This window comes from Cyrtonyx montezumae, unplaced genomic scaffold, assembly GCF_038088225.1.
Source record: "Cyrtonyx montezumae isolate F1298 unplaced genomic scaffold, pur_monq_1.0 scaffold_30, whole genome shotgun sequence".
Classification (NCBI taxonomy): Eukaryota; Metazoa; Chordata; class Aves; order Galliformes; family Odontophoridae; genus Cyrtonyx; species Cyrtonyx montezumae.
In genome coordinates, this window is record NW_027072035.1 from 3,023,018 (window position 1) to 3,038,832 (window position 15,815).

At 37.8% G+C, this 15,815-nt stretch overlaps 1 protein-coding gene across 1 annotated transcript in view; it reads right to left on the reverse strand.

The window, feature by feature from the left end:
• SMARCA2 (SWI/SNF related, matrix associated, actin dependent regulator of chromatin, subfamily a, member 2) overlaps window positions 1-15,815 on the reverse strand; it is a 113,347-nt gene that overhangs the window by 87,990 nt on the left and 9,542 nt on the right. The window contains exons 2-4 of the mRNA XM_065744157.1: window positions 15,283-15,541; window positions 9,783-9,906; window positions 1,578-1,907 (exon numbers count right to left, since the gene is read on the reverse strand). Of these exons, the coding sequence (XP_065600229.1) occupies window positions 1,578-1,907; window positions 9,783-9,906; window positions 15,283-15,507 (679 nt within the window). The 5' untranslated portion in view covers window positions 15,508-15,541. The remainder of the gene's footprint in view (window positions 1-1,577; window positions 1,908-9,782; window positions 9,907-15,282; window positions 15,542-15,815) is intronic.

Genomic DNA, 15,815 nt, shown 5'->3' on the forward strand with positions numbered 1-15,815 from the left:
CCCTCTGGGCACGGCCCTCCAGCCAGTTCTCCACCCAGAGAAGAGTGAACCTGTCCACACCATGGGCTGCCAGTTTCCTCAGGAGAATACTGTGGGAGACCGTGTCGAAGGCCTTGCTGAAGTCCAGGTAGACTACATCAACAGCCTTTCCCTCATCTACCTGTCTGATCACCCAGTCATAGAAGGAGATGAGGTTGGACAGGCACGACCTGCCCTTGGTGAACCCATGCTGGCTGGGTCTGATCCCCTGGTTGCCATGCACGTGTCGTGTGATCTCCCTCAAGATCATCTGCTCCAAAACTTTCCCTGATACTGAGGTCAAGCTGACAGGCCTGTAGTTCCCTGGGTCTTCCTTACGGCCTTTCTTGTAGATGGGAGTCACATCGGCAAGCCTCCAATCTTGTGGGACCTCTCCAGATAACCAGGAATTCTGACAGATGGCAGAAAGTGGCTTGGCAATCACCTCTGCCAGCTCCCTCAGCACCCTTGGGTGGATCCCATCTGGTCCCATGGACTTGTGGCAGTTCAGATGGAGGAGTAGATCTCTGACCGTCTCTGCTTGGATCACAGGGGGTGCATTATGCGCCCGTCCCGGACTTCCAGGTCAGGGCAAGTACCCTGTGGACAACTGCTCTGTTTATTAAAGACAGATGTGAAGAAGGCATTGAGAACCTCAGCCTTTTCCGTATCATCTGTGGTTACATTCCCTGCCTTGTCGAGTAAAGGAGAGAAACTTTCCTTAGTTTTTCTCTTGCTGTTAATATATTTGTAAAAGGGTCTCCTGTTCTCCTTTACAGCAGTAGCCAGTCTAATTTCAAGCTGGGCTTTAGCATTTCTAATTTTCTGCCTGCAAATCTTGGCCAGTTCTCTGTAGTCACCCCAAGTAGCCTGTCCCATCTTCCAGAGGACATAGACTCTCTTTTTCTCTCGGAGTCTCAACAAAAGTCCCCAGTTCATCCACACTGGTCTTTTTCTCCTCCGGCTCGACTTACGGGACTCCGGGACAGCCTGCTCCTGTGCCTTTAAGATTTCCATCTTGAGGAGCATCCAGGCTTCCTGGACCCCTTTACCCCCCAGGAGCAAGTCCCAAGGGACATTCAATTTCTAATGGAAGTGTTCAGAAAATACAAAAGGTACAGGGTGTTCCATGTAAAAAAAGTTTTCTCAAGACCAAAATGCTTTTTCCTTACTGCACCATAACATTATTATCATAGGAAGAGAAAAACTAATAAAGCAAATTTTCTTTCCTTTATACATACTCAACAGCACATTATACACGTTATCTTTTACTGTCATCAGTCAACTTGCTCCAAATTTTCCATCTACTTTTTTTGCATAGTAATAGGAAACTGAAAATTCACCATAAGAAAATTGTCATCAATAAATGTCATCAGGCATAAATGAGGTACATATTTTTATTTCTGTGTAAATTACTCTAACAATAGGTAGGTTCTACACAATTCCTCAAGAATTACAAGTTTAAGACACTGTCACAAATTATAATCATTTCTGTAGCATTCCACAAGTAGAACTTCAAGAATTACTTATGCAATGACACAAGGCCTAGGTTCACTTACCAGACTGTCTATTGAAGGCACTGGGAGGCTGCTGCTGTTGAATGCCAGGAAGGGTCCGCTTTCCCTGAACAGCAAGCTGGAGGTTTTCTGGTAAAGGCTGACCTCTAGCTAACATTTTGTATGCTAGAATCTGAGCCCGAAGCTGGTGCAGCTGTACAGGGCTAAAAGGAGAAGGACCTCTGTTGGGCTGACTCATAACTTGTGGGTCACCAGGTATAATAGGTCCTGATTGGCTTGGAGTCATCTGGGGTGGAGTTGGACCTCCTCCAGACATCGGACTGGACACATGCTCTGGTGCTCCTAATGGAGATGGGTGTGGAGACATATAACCTAAAACAAATGAGATGATCACAAACTTAGCACCCTGGCTAGTCAAACCTAAATTCCATCACATTTCTTTGCTAGTACATAGAATATAAAAATACTTCTCTCAAGTCAGGATGGCTGTAATATTTTCTGCAAGAACAAAGTGCTACCTGAAATCAGCTACATGAGCTGTTGTCTAAGCAGTTATGGTTCTGTGGTTCAGATATTCCTAAAAATAACAATCTTCTGCATACTTGGGGAAAGACAAATTCAAACATGAAATACAACTAAGAAACATCAGAATGGTAGACTAGTTCTAGACTAGATTCAGGAGATGTATAAACCTGTTATAATGCATCCAGAAAAGGGCCACAAAAAATGAACCAAAGGATGTAACACCTCTCCTGCAAGGACAGGCTGAGAGAGTTGGGGCTGTTCAGTCTGGAAAACAGAAGGCTCTTAGGTAACCTGACAGCAGCCTTTCAATATCTAAAGAGGTGTACAGGAAAGAAGGGTCAGACTCTTCAGCAAGGTCTGTTGTGATAGAACAAGGGGAAACAATTTCAAACTTTAAGAGTGGATATTTAGGTTGGATATAAGGAAAAAAGTATTTTACAGTGAGAGCAGCGAGGTACCAGAACAAGTTGCCCTGAATGATGGTGGATGGCTGGTTGAGGGCTCTGAGAAACCTGATCTAGCACCCCTGTTCACTGCAAGTGAGTTGAACTACAGGACCTATCAATATCCCTTTTAACTTTAAGGATTCTGTGATTCTAGTTCACTGTAAATTTTGCAGCTTGATGTTTTAAGGTGTTTTCTTTTACGCACATACATCAAGGAACATCTATTCACTGACACAGACCTTCTTTGAAAAACTCTCCAAATATCAAACAGGAAGTACCTAGTTTCTATATGATTCTTCCACTTCTATCTCCAGTTTGTCTACTTCGTATAGCCACTAGCTTAAAAATAGAAAGCTCCTTTTTACAGCTTCTCCCCATGCCTCTTACAAAATAAATCTAAATATATATTTAATTTTCTGGATAACTCTGCTTACCATTTTAACAATTTACAGTAAGTTTCATACTTCCACTATCCATACAGACACTTATAGCAGAGTTCTTTCACAGAAGTGAAAACACTAACACAGCCCAAATTCAGTGAAATGTGGTAAGAATATTATTTAAACAGCCAACTATGAAGTCAGAGCAATGGACTTCCCTTTCCATTTAATCTATTAGCATTAAAATAAAGGTTTTAAGACTAAAACAAGGACGTCATTGTGCTTGAGTTCAAGAAAAGAAAACTGGTCACTGGAAATAGACAGGAATGTTACCCTTTCTGCAACTTGGCAGTGGAAAGCAGTAACTGCTGATGAGATAGATACCAATAGTAACTGTTGAGATGTACAGATGGCCTATAAATTGATGTCCAACATTAGTAAGCAATGCTGTTGTAGTATGACTGCAACAAAAATGTAACAAACCGTCTCACCTAGCAAGGGATTCTTTCTGCTTAACTAGCTTACCACTGAACATCAAGAAAATAAAAAATCCATAATGTAAATAGTAAAGCTTTGTGTTTTAGTAATTATCATTAGTTTAAAAAAATAAATAAAAGCAAAAAAAATCTCAGACTAGCGACCATCATGGAAACAGGAACTACACATTTATGAGCACATGACAGATTTAATTTAGAAATGTTTCTAATTTACTCATCAAGGTAAGTCTCATCACCTGAAAAAGGATCCACTGAATGTTTCTTCATAGATTGTAATAATCAATACCTTGAAAATTCTGTCCTGACTTGCCTTGAATTCAGTGGCCCTCGTTTCAGGATTGTTCACTTGCAGCAGCATGTTCAGTTTACATAGATCATATATATTGACAACCACATGTGCAGTTCAATTTATTTCTTATTTATAATCCACATTTATATGCACATTTTTAATATCCTCAAAATTGTGGATGTACATTTTCCAGTGAGCTGCAGGTTTCGATTTTTTATTTATACATTTATTTATTTATGCACTTTGTGTTGTTACTGTTTCGTTGGTGGTGGTGGTTGATTGGTTACGTGGGTTCTTTTGTTTGTTTGTTTTTTGTTTTTAATGTACATATATGCTTTGGTACTTACATAAAAAACACTTTTTTAATTGGAAGTTTTAAAGACATCAGATTAAATCTGATTTTGTGATCACTTCTAACCATAAACTGTATGCAGAAGGACTGACCTTGCATTTATCACAAATTCTCTATTCAGAGCATTTTTTTTGAACACTGTCTACTTTCCCATCTACAAAGAACTAAAACCACTGTTCTCTCTTCTAGTTTCCCAACTCTTCTCAGAATCTTGGAGTCTGTTTACAGGTTCACACATTTCTGATAATAAGGCAGCAATATGGTTATTGCAGTCTACCTAACATGAATAAAACAGACCTAAAGCCCTCACATTCTAACAACTCCCTCCCTTTGGGTCATGGAATTTATCAGAAGGACATCCACCACTGACTCAAATTTCCAGTGACACAAAACCTACCACAAATATTTGGGTAATCCCTCTCCCAAAAGTTAATAATCTTCTAGAAGCAAGAGGAAGACATTTAATATAGTCTGAATTCATAAAACATGAATTTGCAGGTATCAAAATTGCCTGCACTTTTTTAAGGTATATATGAGTCAACCATTACATTCTACTCTAACATCTGGAAATGCACAAACTGATCAAGTCATCCTTTAGTTCACTCTCACAGGGTATAAAAAAAACCACACAGCTCACCATTCTCTAAGCAAAAACACAAGTTTTCCAAGTTAAAAAATCATTCTTTTATGTATTTTCTACTGAAGACACTATTACAAAGAATCATTAAGGCTGGAAGAGACTTTCCAAGATTATCTAGCCCAACCACCTGCTCAAGCAGGGTCAGATACGTCAAGCTGCCCAACAACCTGCCCAGAAGGGTTTTGAGATTATCTCCATGAACAGGTATTAGACAGTCTCTACAGATAACACTGGCACTGATCAGCCACCCCTACAGTGAATAATTGTTTTCTTATATTCCAATGGAAATTGTTTATTTTGGTTTGTGTATTTTCTCTCCTGTTCTGCCACTGAGCATCACAGCAAAGAACGCAACTTCCTCTTTAACGCCTCTTTTGTTCAGCATATGAGGTCTCAGCTTAGCCTCTCTTCATATGAAAGATGCCCCAAACATTTGATACTACCTTAAATATTTGTCAACATCTTTGTTAACTGCAGGTATTAAAAAGTAATGAGATACAACATTTCATCCAATTTACTCTTGCTCCTCTGTGCAAGTACTATATTCCACCTTGTGGTATACAGGGACATACAATCAATTCTGCCAGAGCAACCAGAACTCTTTTCAGCACTGTTGCTTCCTATGACATAATCCTACACTACCTACACAACAAACAATTTTCAGCACAAATTTTGCACTATTTTCCAGATCACTGACAAACATATATGCTCCAAAACTTATGCCTCCTGTTTTATTATGTTGGCCCAAAATGCCAGAGGTGGATATTTAACAGCACAGCAGAAGAGATACAATCTTCCCATCGATATTCCATTACATTTTGTTGCCATGAAACAGATGGCAGCAGAAGGACAGTCTGATAAAATAGCACCCAACATGGATGTCCATATGAAGGAAAAGTGTGTCACTGAATTCCTTCATACAGAAAAAAATGGCACCACTGACACTCACAGACACTTGCTGAATGCTTGTGGAGATCAAACAGTAAATATGAGCACAGTGAGGGTGGTGTGTTTCAGCTGTGGTGAAAGAGATGTGGAAGATGAGCCACATTTCAGATGGCCACACACAGTTGTCACACCACCAAATGAAAAGCACATGGATCAATATATCCATGCAAATATGGAGATTACAAATCCGACTGTGTGCAGAGGTGAATATCAGCTTCAGTGCACTGGAAACAATGATGGAGACATAGGAACATCACAAAGGTTGCACCTGGTGAGTGAGTCCCACAAATGCTAAGAGAGAAAAAGAAAGAACACTGCATGGAAGTTTGTTAGGACCTCCTGAACCAATATGAAGCTGAAAGTAACAGTTTCCTGGATCAGATCATTATCAGGGACAAGATGTGGTGTCACAATGATCTAGAACCAAAATAGCAGTCCATGGAACAGAGATGAGTGAATTCCTCATCAACAAAAAAGTTCAAGATGCAGCTCTCAGTGGGTAAAGTGATGTACACTTTCTTTGGGATAGGAAAGGCTTGGTCATCTGGATTTCATGGAACCCAGACAAATCATCAGCTCTGACCACTGCATCATGACTAAGCTGCAGGCTTCAACTTCCAGAGTCAGGTCAGAGAAGACAGTCTTTCTCTTACAACACAATAATGCTAGGCCCTATACCAGCTTGAATATCATGGAGCATACCATACTTCTCACTGGGCTGTCCTACCACATCCACACGATCATCCAGACTTGGTGCCCTCTGACTTCCATCTGTTTGGACCAATGAAATACGGACTGCACGAGCAACATTTTTCTAACACCAGCACTGTTAGAGCAGCTGTGAAACAGTAAGTCACCTTTGCTGGTACAGATTTTGACTAGCACAGCATGTACGCTCTTGCTCATTGCTAGCAAAAATGCACAGCTAATGGTAGTGACTACATTGAAAAAACAGTGTTTTGTAGCTGAGAGTTTGCTTTACCAAACAGTACTACTATGTTCTTGTATGTGCTGTAGTTTCCATGCAAATAAATAGGAGGCATCACTTTCAAAGCAAAATACGTATGTTGAACAGCGATGAACCAAAAAAAGCCCTACAAGTCTGACTAGAAATACAGTTGGATAATCCAGCTTCTAGCTAGTGAGTTTCATAATCTATCATTTAACAAGGCTAAAATATTTAATAGAGCTTATATTGATTTTATGCTGTGATCTTCCTCTCTTAAATTGTTGTCAGACAGTAACAATCCAAGCACCTTTTATATTAGGCCATCCAAGTCGCGTCTGTCACTACTATTAGCATTACAGTTAACATGATCTAAGTCTGATTGCGCTACCTACAGCAAAAATACCATTCTGCATCTCTTAATAGTTTAATAAAACAACCTAGCTTACAATCCCCAGAAAAAATAACAGTATATTTGTTTGACAACACCAGTTTTTCAATAAAACTGCTTCCAACAGCCTGCATCATAGACATCCATATGAAATTAAAAGACAGACAACATTCTTTATTTTACCTAGAATCAGTGCTAGGCTAACCACGATATATAACTATTCTGTTCATGTGTTCAAACTAATTGCAGAAGTACAGTTATCCATTCCCTAGTGTTCTGATCTTTTTCAGCAACTTACCACTGAACTTTTGAAAATAACAGTAATTACTACAAGTATTCATCTACTTCAATTACAGGCCTAAAAGCAATAAACCACAGGAAAAAAAAAAAGACCTAAAACCAAAAATATGTAATTTCTACTTGATTTGCGTATTATTAAAACTGTATACAACTACCATAAACTCAAGCTACTACACTGTCATAGTTTTATGATTTTTGGTATTGGTATTCCACATCATAACATCATGTAGTGCATGAAGAGTTGAAGAGTTAATGCTCCAGCTCCATGAATCATTATAAGTTATAGATATACCTTTCTCAGAAGAGAAGAACTACGTTCCCCAGAGGAGTTTGTGCTGCTTTGTATTTTTACATTTTTACATTCAGAGGGAAAGATAAAAACTGTCTGCAGTCATGGGATGCTCTCTTTCCTTTGGGATGGACTCAGCAGTGGGTGCTCACTGCCGTCCGCCTTCAGCGTTAGCGTAAGGCCTTCGGTTTATTGGACACTCTCTCTTGCTCATTTTATTTATTAGCTTTAATTCCAATTATATTGTATTATATTGTGTTATTTTGCTTTCCCATATCTTATTTAGTAAATTAGCTTTCTTTCTCAGATCATTGCCACTGTTTTGTTTTTAGACCCATCGCCCTTTTCCCTTCTCCCTTCCCCTTTACTGGGGCATGGGTCCCCCTCACCAATAATCACAGAAGCAGGCTGAACCAGCTCATAAACCACTGACATACTACAAAACCTCAAAAATCTCAGAGTGTACTTTATAAAATAAATCTTGCTTTCAAGTAACTTACCAAACATAACTGCTGATTTTGTCCAAATTAGAAGATTCACTATGCATCTCTCCATACACTTGTAGAAAAATTACATGTCCTCCTCCCTCCAGTGTGGGCACTGACAGGGAGAAGGGTCTCTTTTGCTTTTCACTTCTACTTTTTACTTCTCTCTTCACTTTTTTTTTAGAGTTCTTTACTGCATATCCTATTTTCTCAGGGCTTGTGGAAACACACCTCTAATTCCCTGGTATATCAGACTGAAAGTATCCTATGTGTTAAAGGGCTACTAAGAAGTGTGGTTTTCTACCTTGGAAATATATATTAAGGGGAAAAGTTACTTGGTCAGCAGACAAGATCTTCCTATCCCCTGTCAGAGGGGCTTCTACTGCTACCAATTTCCTTCATGAAAAAACAAACATATAAGAAAAACATTTGTCAAACAGGCAAAGAAAGCTGAAAAGCTCTTCCTTAACATAGAGTATTTAAAATACTAGTGTTTTGGAGGTTTGTTTGTTTTTGTATTTTTAAAACTGTTTCTTGAAAAAGCCTACTCAGGAGAGAACTCCAGCGTTCTATTTACCTTGCAACTGTTGCTGACATACAACCAGGAGTGAGCAAGAATCTGTAATCTTTAAGTTGCCACAAATGCTACTGATGTTATGATGTGTTGCAGAACAACACAACCCAAAAGTCTGACATTAGCTAGCACAGAAAAAAGATAACTTAGTTTTCAGTACTTGAAGCATTTACAACTTTTGTTACTGTATACTTGAACCAACTATTCTTGAACAGGACCAATTTTTCATCTTCAAATAAAACATGGTTTATTTTAGGGAAAAAGTTTGTTACAAGCAGAACACTGAATGTGAATGCAGCGTCGGGTAAAATTTTGCTCTCGAGTGATCATGTTTTCATGTTAATGAAGTCATAGAATCATAGAATCATAAAATGTTTTAAGCAATGGTGAATTTGTCCTTGCAGAAATAATTTTTCACTTAACTGATACTAAACTATGTAATTTGAAAACAGTCCTTTACAATGTTGAAGGTTCAAGACAGGGATGCAAATGATCCATTACCTACTAGGGTCTAGGTCACAGTAAAATGGAAAAGATACAAAGAAATCCAGGTAAAATCATTAACTTGAAGTGGTATTGGTCAGGTGCTACAGTAATATCATTCAGTATACAAAGTCTTATCTACTGAACTAATTAATACTGCCAAGTGTTAAGAGTTAAATCTCCAGCACACTGAGACGCTTATAAAATTTATGTCCTTTTACACTACAAGATAAAGGACACAAAGATAAGCAGCAACTTGGTAAAAGGAGTTCCTATTTTCTGGCATATAAAAATAATTGGCAAGGAGTTTGATCGGCCTTTGATCAAACACCACAGATATTAAAGGTTTCCTCAGGTTTGCTTGGATTCTTCTTCCTTACCATTCCTTCATCAGTGGAATAAAACAGATAATATTCTAATGGATTTCCATTTAGCTACATCTGCTTTAGTGACATGAGCTGAAATTTCTAACAGACTTACTCCAATTATTTGCCCTAGCCACCGAGATGAACCCTAAGAAAAAATGTTTTCCTTTTTCCAATACATGACTGATAAACACTCCGGAGAGGATGTTATTCACCTTGCTCCCTAATACGAGCTATGTTTTTCCAAACTAAGAAGAATGAAAATAATTAGAAAACTATTCCATGGAACTGCATAATGGGACCCCAAAATCACACAGCATGCTCAGTATGTATGAACCTTGGCTATGCTGGTCCATTGGACTCTGGGGTGGGCCCATCCCAGGATGAGGAGGTCGCATAGTCTTCATGGAGCCACAATGAACATCTTCAACCATTCCTTTCTCATGCAAGCCATCAATGGACTGTGAAAACAAAATAAATATTTAAACAGAAACAATATATAAGTTCACTGTAAAAATCCAGATGATGATGTAAAAATCCAGACTCACAAACAAAATAAATACCAAGTACAGAAGTAGAAACTTCTCTTAACTGTCATTCAAATAATTTCAGCTGAAACATTTACCCATAGAATCAAACATTTTTGAAAGCACAAAGGACCACTGGACTGCTCATTCCCTTTCTGTTTCTTTTTTTAACTTCTTTTTTTCCTCCTTAGGATCTGTTTGGCAATGCCAGGGAGGGAAACTGCCCACATACAAGCACATGAACGGCACTGGTCTCATATTACAAAGTGGTGTAACACACACCAACTTGTTAAAGTACAGTCTGTGGCTTGGCTTGAGCTATTTTTAGCTCAAACTTTGCCCTTTCTGTCTCTGTTCTATCGGAATGCCCCAAACACTTTTTCTCTTCAAACACAAAGATATCATTGCTAGAAGTTCCCAATGCCTGCAAAGAAGAGGTTAATGCCTTAATCTCAAGGAATGGAAGACATGGTTATACTCAAATACTTGTGTTCCCTACAGTTCCTGTCACCTTATTCACTGCTCATGAACTACAGTTACCATGGTACTTGGTATGCAGAACAGGGCCAAATGTCTTCCAAAGACGGTGCAGAGAAGACAGCTTGGGTCAGAAAAACATGCTGGAGGCATGCAGGGCACTAGAAATTGCTCCTTAATAGAAACTGTAAGACTACAAACATGAAAACAAGGGAAAAAGCCATATCAGAAGAAAAAGATGCCTCCAGAAAACTAACATAGTTTACCTGAGAAGAAAAATTATAGAAACTCCCTAAACTGAAATGAGATTCTGCCTATTCACTGGTAACTTCAGAGTGCTTGCAAGGCTTGGTACTAGGAAAGAAAAGGCAGGCATCACACATCTCTACAGAGAAACATCAAACTGCCCCACTCTAAAGCATGCATGCAGGCACACTGTAACACACTGTTACTGCAAGCCCAACCATACACAGACCTTGCAGTCTCTTTTATATAAATGCATGTCTATTGATTAGGAACTCTTTTTAAAAAGTTAGAAAAACTTATTGCAATTGAAAACATAGGTTGTTAACAAGAAAGTGCCTCAGAAGCTACGTTAAGATGAAGAAAAACATTGACAGATTTCTTCTCTTGGAGAAATACGTTGCATATGGATTAATTAAACACAGCTTATCCTTATTATATAGAAAATGTGAAAGAAAACAAAATCCTAAATTTTATTTGCAAATCCTTCATAAAAATTTTCAATTTTCCATCAAAGTAATTTTACTAGATTTAAAGTATCTTTAAACAAAAAAAAAATGTCTTTTCTCTTTTTTAAATCAGCTTTTTTGAAGGATTTTGCCATTGTATTTTTCCTTATCAGAAGCTAAGGATTAAAAAAAGAAGAAACAAAGTGGATTTTTGTTTCATCACCACAATAATAAATAAATAAATAAATAAATAAAAGTTTGTGAAAAGAACTTGCATCAGAAAAAACATCTCATAATGCTATTTTTGAGTACGTGCAATTTGGGATACGGAATAGACATGTAGAGATAGACTGACACATTAAAAATAGTTTTACTGCGCTGACCAAGTAAAGCTAACGCCCTTTTCTGAAGCACAAAACATTCTTCCTGTCTCTTCTCCCCTATTTATAAAGGCAACCAATCCTAATCAGAATGCTTAGTTCACATCCTACTCACAGAGCTGTAGGTTAAATGAACACAAACACTTGTACAGCCAGAACCATTCCTATTTTGCCACAGTACATATCTATAACTCATTCAGGACCTCCAAAAGAGAAAATATTGTGCAGGAAACCAGATCTGATTAACAGAGGACTGCACACATCTGTGGTATGAGAGCATGGATGGGCATCACTGCTTTAATGGACAGCAACAGCACAGCTTCTCTTTGAAGAGACTGAGATGGTATAAAACATACATATCCAGGCCATCAGATCCACAAGCACACAGGAGGTGGACAAACTGTTTGAGCACTAATGAAGAGCAGCAATGATGAAGAAAGCAAACACACACCCACACTTCTTGTTACAAAAAGAATGTAAGGTGAAACAAACAGGAATGGAAGGATAGGCACATGAGCATAAACAGAATGCCAGCTGGACAAACAGTACAATGGGAAGAAGAGTTGACCAAAAGAACAGGGTTTTGTAGATCTTTTTATAAAAAAAAAATGAAATCAAACAACCTGGAGCAAACTGAAATGTTTCAAGTCAAATAGAGAGGAGAATAAGCGTAACAACAATTGGGTTTGCTTCACTGTTTTTGCAAAAATTATGCTGTGAAAGTCTAAAAGAGAAATCCATTAGGAAAAGATTAGAACTGATAGGATCTGTTTTTACTAAAAAAGCTAAAAGAAAGATGAAGGTGATATAAATATCTTCCAAGACAAATTTAGTTTCAATGATGCTAACTTACACAATGAGACTTGTGTTTTCAAGGTTATATTTAATCTAAAAGTACCACAATGGTTCATGTTAAAATAGATAGGACCATACAGATTAAGGATTATGCAACTTGAAAAATAGTTATTTTTCACAACCTCTTTGAAATGCTCTATTGTTACAAAGTTAGCTGGTGATTTCAATTTAACAGCAGCACCACTATGAAAACCTTACTATGCAAGCCTAAGACAGTTGATTCCCTAGAAGAGTAAAATCAAGGCAGTCATATAACTACACTTTCTTCTAGTATCTTCCCACCTTATGATTATTTTCAGCTCATGACAAAATACAGGGCTTACACAGTTTCACAGTGCCCCAAAAGATCTCTAAGTATCTTTCCTTGAATCAGTGTTCTTTTGCACTCAAAATGCACATCAATAAAATCTGGAATTGCAATGACCTGACAATTTCACTGGTAGTCTAAACAATGGCAATTTCACTGGTAATCTCAATATTACTTGAACAAGTGACAGGAAAGATAATTAATACATAGTTTTGATAGAAACAGTAAGTTATGTAAATCAGTTGTATGTTTTCCTGTGGAAGTCTTTTGGGATTATGTGACTATACAATCCTTATCCTTCAATAGTAAATGCTTTTAAATTAACAAACTTTAGGAATCATAACTTACTTATATCAACTTACATCAATCACTTATTTACCTACTTTTGCATATTTTCATTTTTCATTTTTATGCATTATGGACTGTAAGCTAGTCAAACATCTAACAAGAATCAAGGTACTTGACCACCTCTTTTGTGGATTTTCAAAGTGAGAACCACAATTCCACTGCATATGAACAATGCATACCCAACAAGTAATTAAATAAATGAAACAGTTTTTGCTTATTCTCTCATTACTACATTTCTACCTGTCCACTCAAAAAAAAAAGATTAAAAAAAAAAAGCCTTCCCAAAACACCAAGTTACATTATGACATAAAGGCCAAACAGTTTTAAGTAAAGCTAAACAGACAGAAAAAAATTACCTAGTCAAAATGAAAACTGCAAAGTAGCTGAGCAGATTTTGGAGTATTAAACGTTGAACTACAAAATTTCTGCTGATGGCCTTATTTTCTTCAGCTGCAGAATCTCTTATATAGAAAGAGCTGAGAAAACTGAAGGATGTAAACCTCACCCGTGTATGATGTTTGGAGCACTCACCAGCATGGCACCTTAGATTTCCAGCAATCACATAAACAAGGAAACAACACAGAATAGTAAATCTAGCCAAGCTAATTGCTAACTTCCTTCAAGATTCACGTTAAAAACTTCCAGTTATTGATGGTACTGACATCTCAGAGATTACAACTGCAATAGTTTAGTACAAACAGGGAGTTGGATCATGGCCTTCTTCACTACAGCTGTCATTGTGTTATTACAAATTTTAATGATACAATTCTTCATGCATTTGGCAGTGTTATGTCTCAGGAGAATGATATAGCTGCTTTAATGACTAAAATTAATCTCTATGTGAACATGACACACAAACTTGTCAGTTTATGAGGAATATTAAAATACATTTAAATTACTTTAGAACTATATTATTATTTTTATTTAAATTTCTTTACCTACACACCTACATAATACGTAAGTTTACAGGGCAAGATCACAGTGGCAGGGAGCTTTAGAGGTGGCCTCTAAGCAGATCACAGCAGCTGCCCCACACTAGCTGTAAGCAAGCATCCAGCTTGCTCCAAAAGGGACCCACTTCTGGTCAAAGCTGAGCTACGAGCTTTTTGCACCTTTGTTTTGAGAAAGGCTAAAACACTGCACAGTAGTAGTGAGAAAGAATGGGAAAATGTGAGAGAAAGCCCTGCAGATAGTAACTGAATTAATCTTCACTAAATCTAGTCTGTTTTGCCTGCAATAGCCATTGCTGAGCAATTTCCTTGTCCTTTTATCAATCCACTAACTTTCTCACCATATTTTCTGTACCTTCCTGCCCAGTCTTGAGGAGGAAGTTTGAGAATGGCTTAGGAGGGCACCTGTCAGTCAGGTGGGGTCAATCCACAACATCAAAAAAAAGTAATACATGGTATCTAAAAAAGTTAAGAAAACTTCTTCAGAACCTTGGTTCTAAACGCTGGTACTTCGTTTTTCTGAAAGGATACCCATAAAGTCTAAGTGATCATTAGTTCCAAACATGTGGCTCACAGCACAAGAAAATGACAGTATGTAAGAGGCTGTTCTCAGAAAGAAAATTCTGCACCTCCAAAAGTTTTCTCAAAGCAGAAGATATCAAGAATAGTCTAAGTACACATATAACTTTTAGTGTATGTCAACAGCTAAAGTACAATAATTAACGCATTCTACAGGTTTGCTAAAGAGTCTATGTAAAAGTATTTCAAAGCAAAGTTTTTCATCAACATAGAAGATTAAAACTATCTGGTAAGCACAAGCCATTGAAAGTATTAAAATGAGTATCAAATTTAAATCAAATAATAATTAAATAAAATTAAATTGAGGAAAACTAAAGAACGGCTCAGAAAAACGTAACATGACAGCAAGATGCTCCAAAATAGATAAGTACAAAAAATAAAAGGTGTTTAGAATCATAAGTGTTAAGGAAAACCTTACAGTAGATAATTCCAATTTTCTTCTCTAGTAAGGTCTAGCCTACTGAAAAGCACAACTCCAAAATGAAAATTTCCAAACAACTAAGACTGTAACTCAAATTATTTAAGAACAAAGAACCTGTATGTAATCTGATGGATGCACTGTCTTTAGCAATAAAAAAGACAGAACAAAGAGTGTTGTTGCGATTATGCAGGTGATATATGAGTTTTAGTAGCAGTTACGCAGGTCTAAATGCAGAAGTTGAGATTTTATTCAATGGGGAGAACTTTTAAGAATAAAAGGTTCACTTGTAACAAACTATTACCTTATGCATTTGGTGCATCCCTTCCTGCGGATAATCAGTAGGCCCCATTGCTGGCATCTGATGCGGGACACTGGGTGGACCAGGACTTGGCCCCATCATGCTGTGAACTGAGCCAGGAGATGGCCCTGGTCCTGGGCTAGGTCCTAGAATCGGTCCAGGTGAAGGTCCTGGTCCAGGGGAAGGACCAGGATGAGGCATGGCGCCAGGGTCTGTGGGCGTGGACATCTATTTTCTGTCTCCTTTTCAATGAGCCGAATAGCTTTAACAGAAACAAAATGAAGACATTTTCTATATGATATCAGGGCATTCAAGAAATGTAATAAAGAAAATCCACTGGCAATCATCACACACATGCATGCAAGCTGTCACCAGCAGAAAATGCTTAAAAGATTCTATATATGGAACATTGGTCTGATCACTCTTCAAAAAGCCCACCAGAAGGAAGAAGTTCCTCATAGTTCAGTCACTTTCTGGACATTTATATATTAGTATGAGAACAGATCAGCTAGCAGATAATAAGAAATACCAAGAGA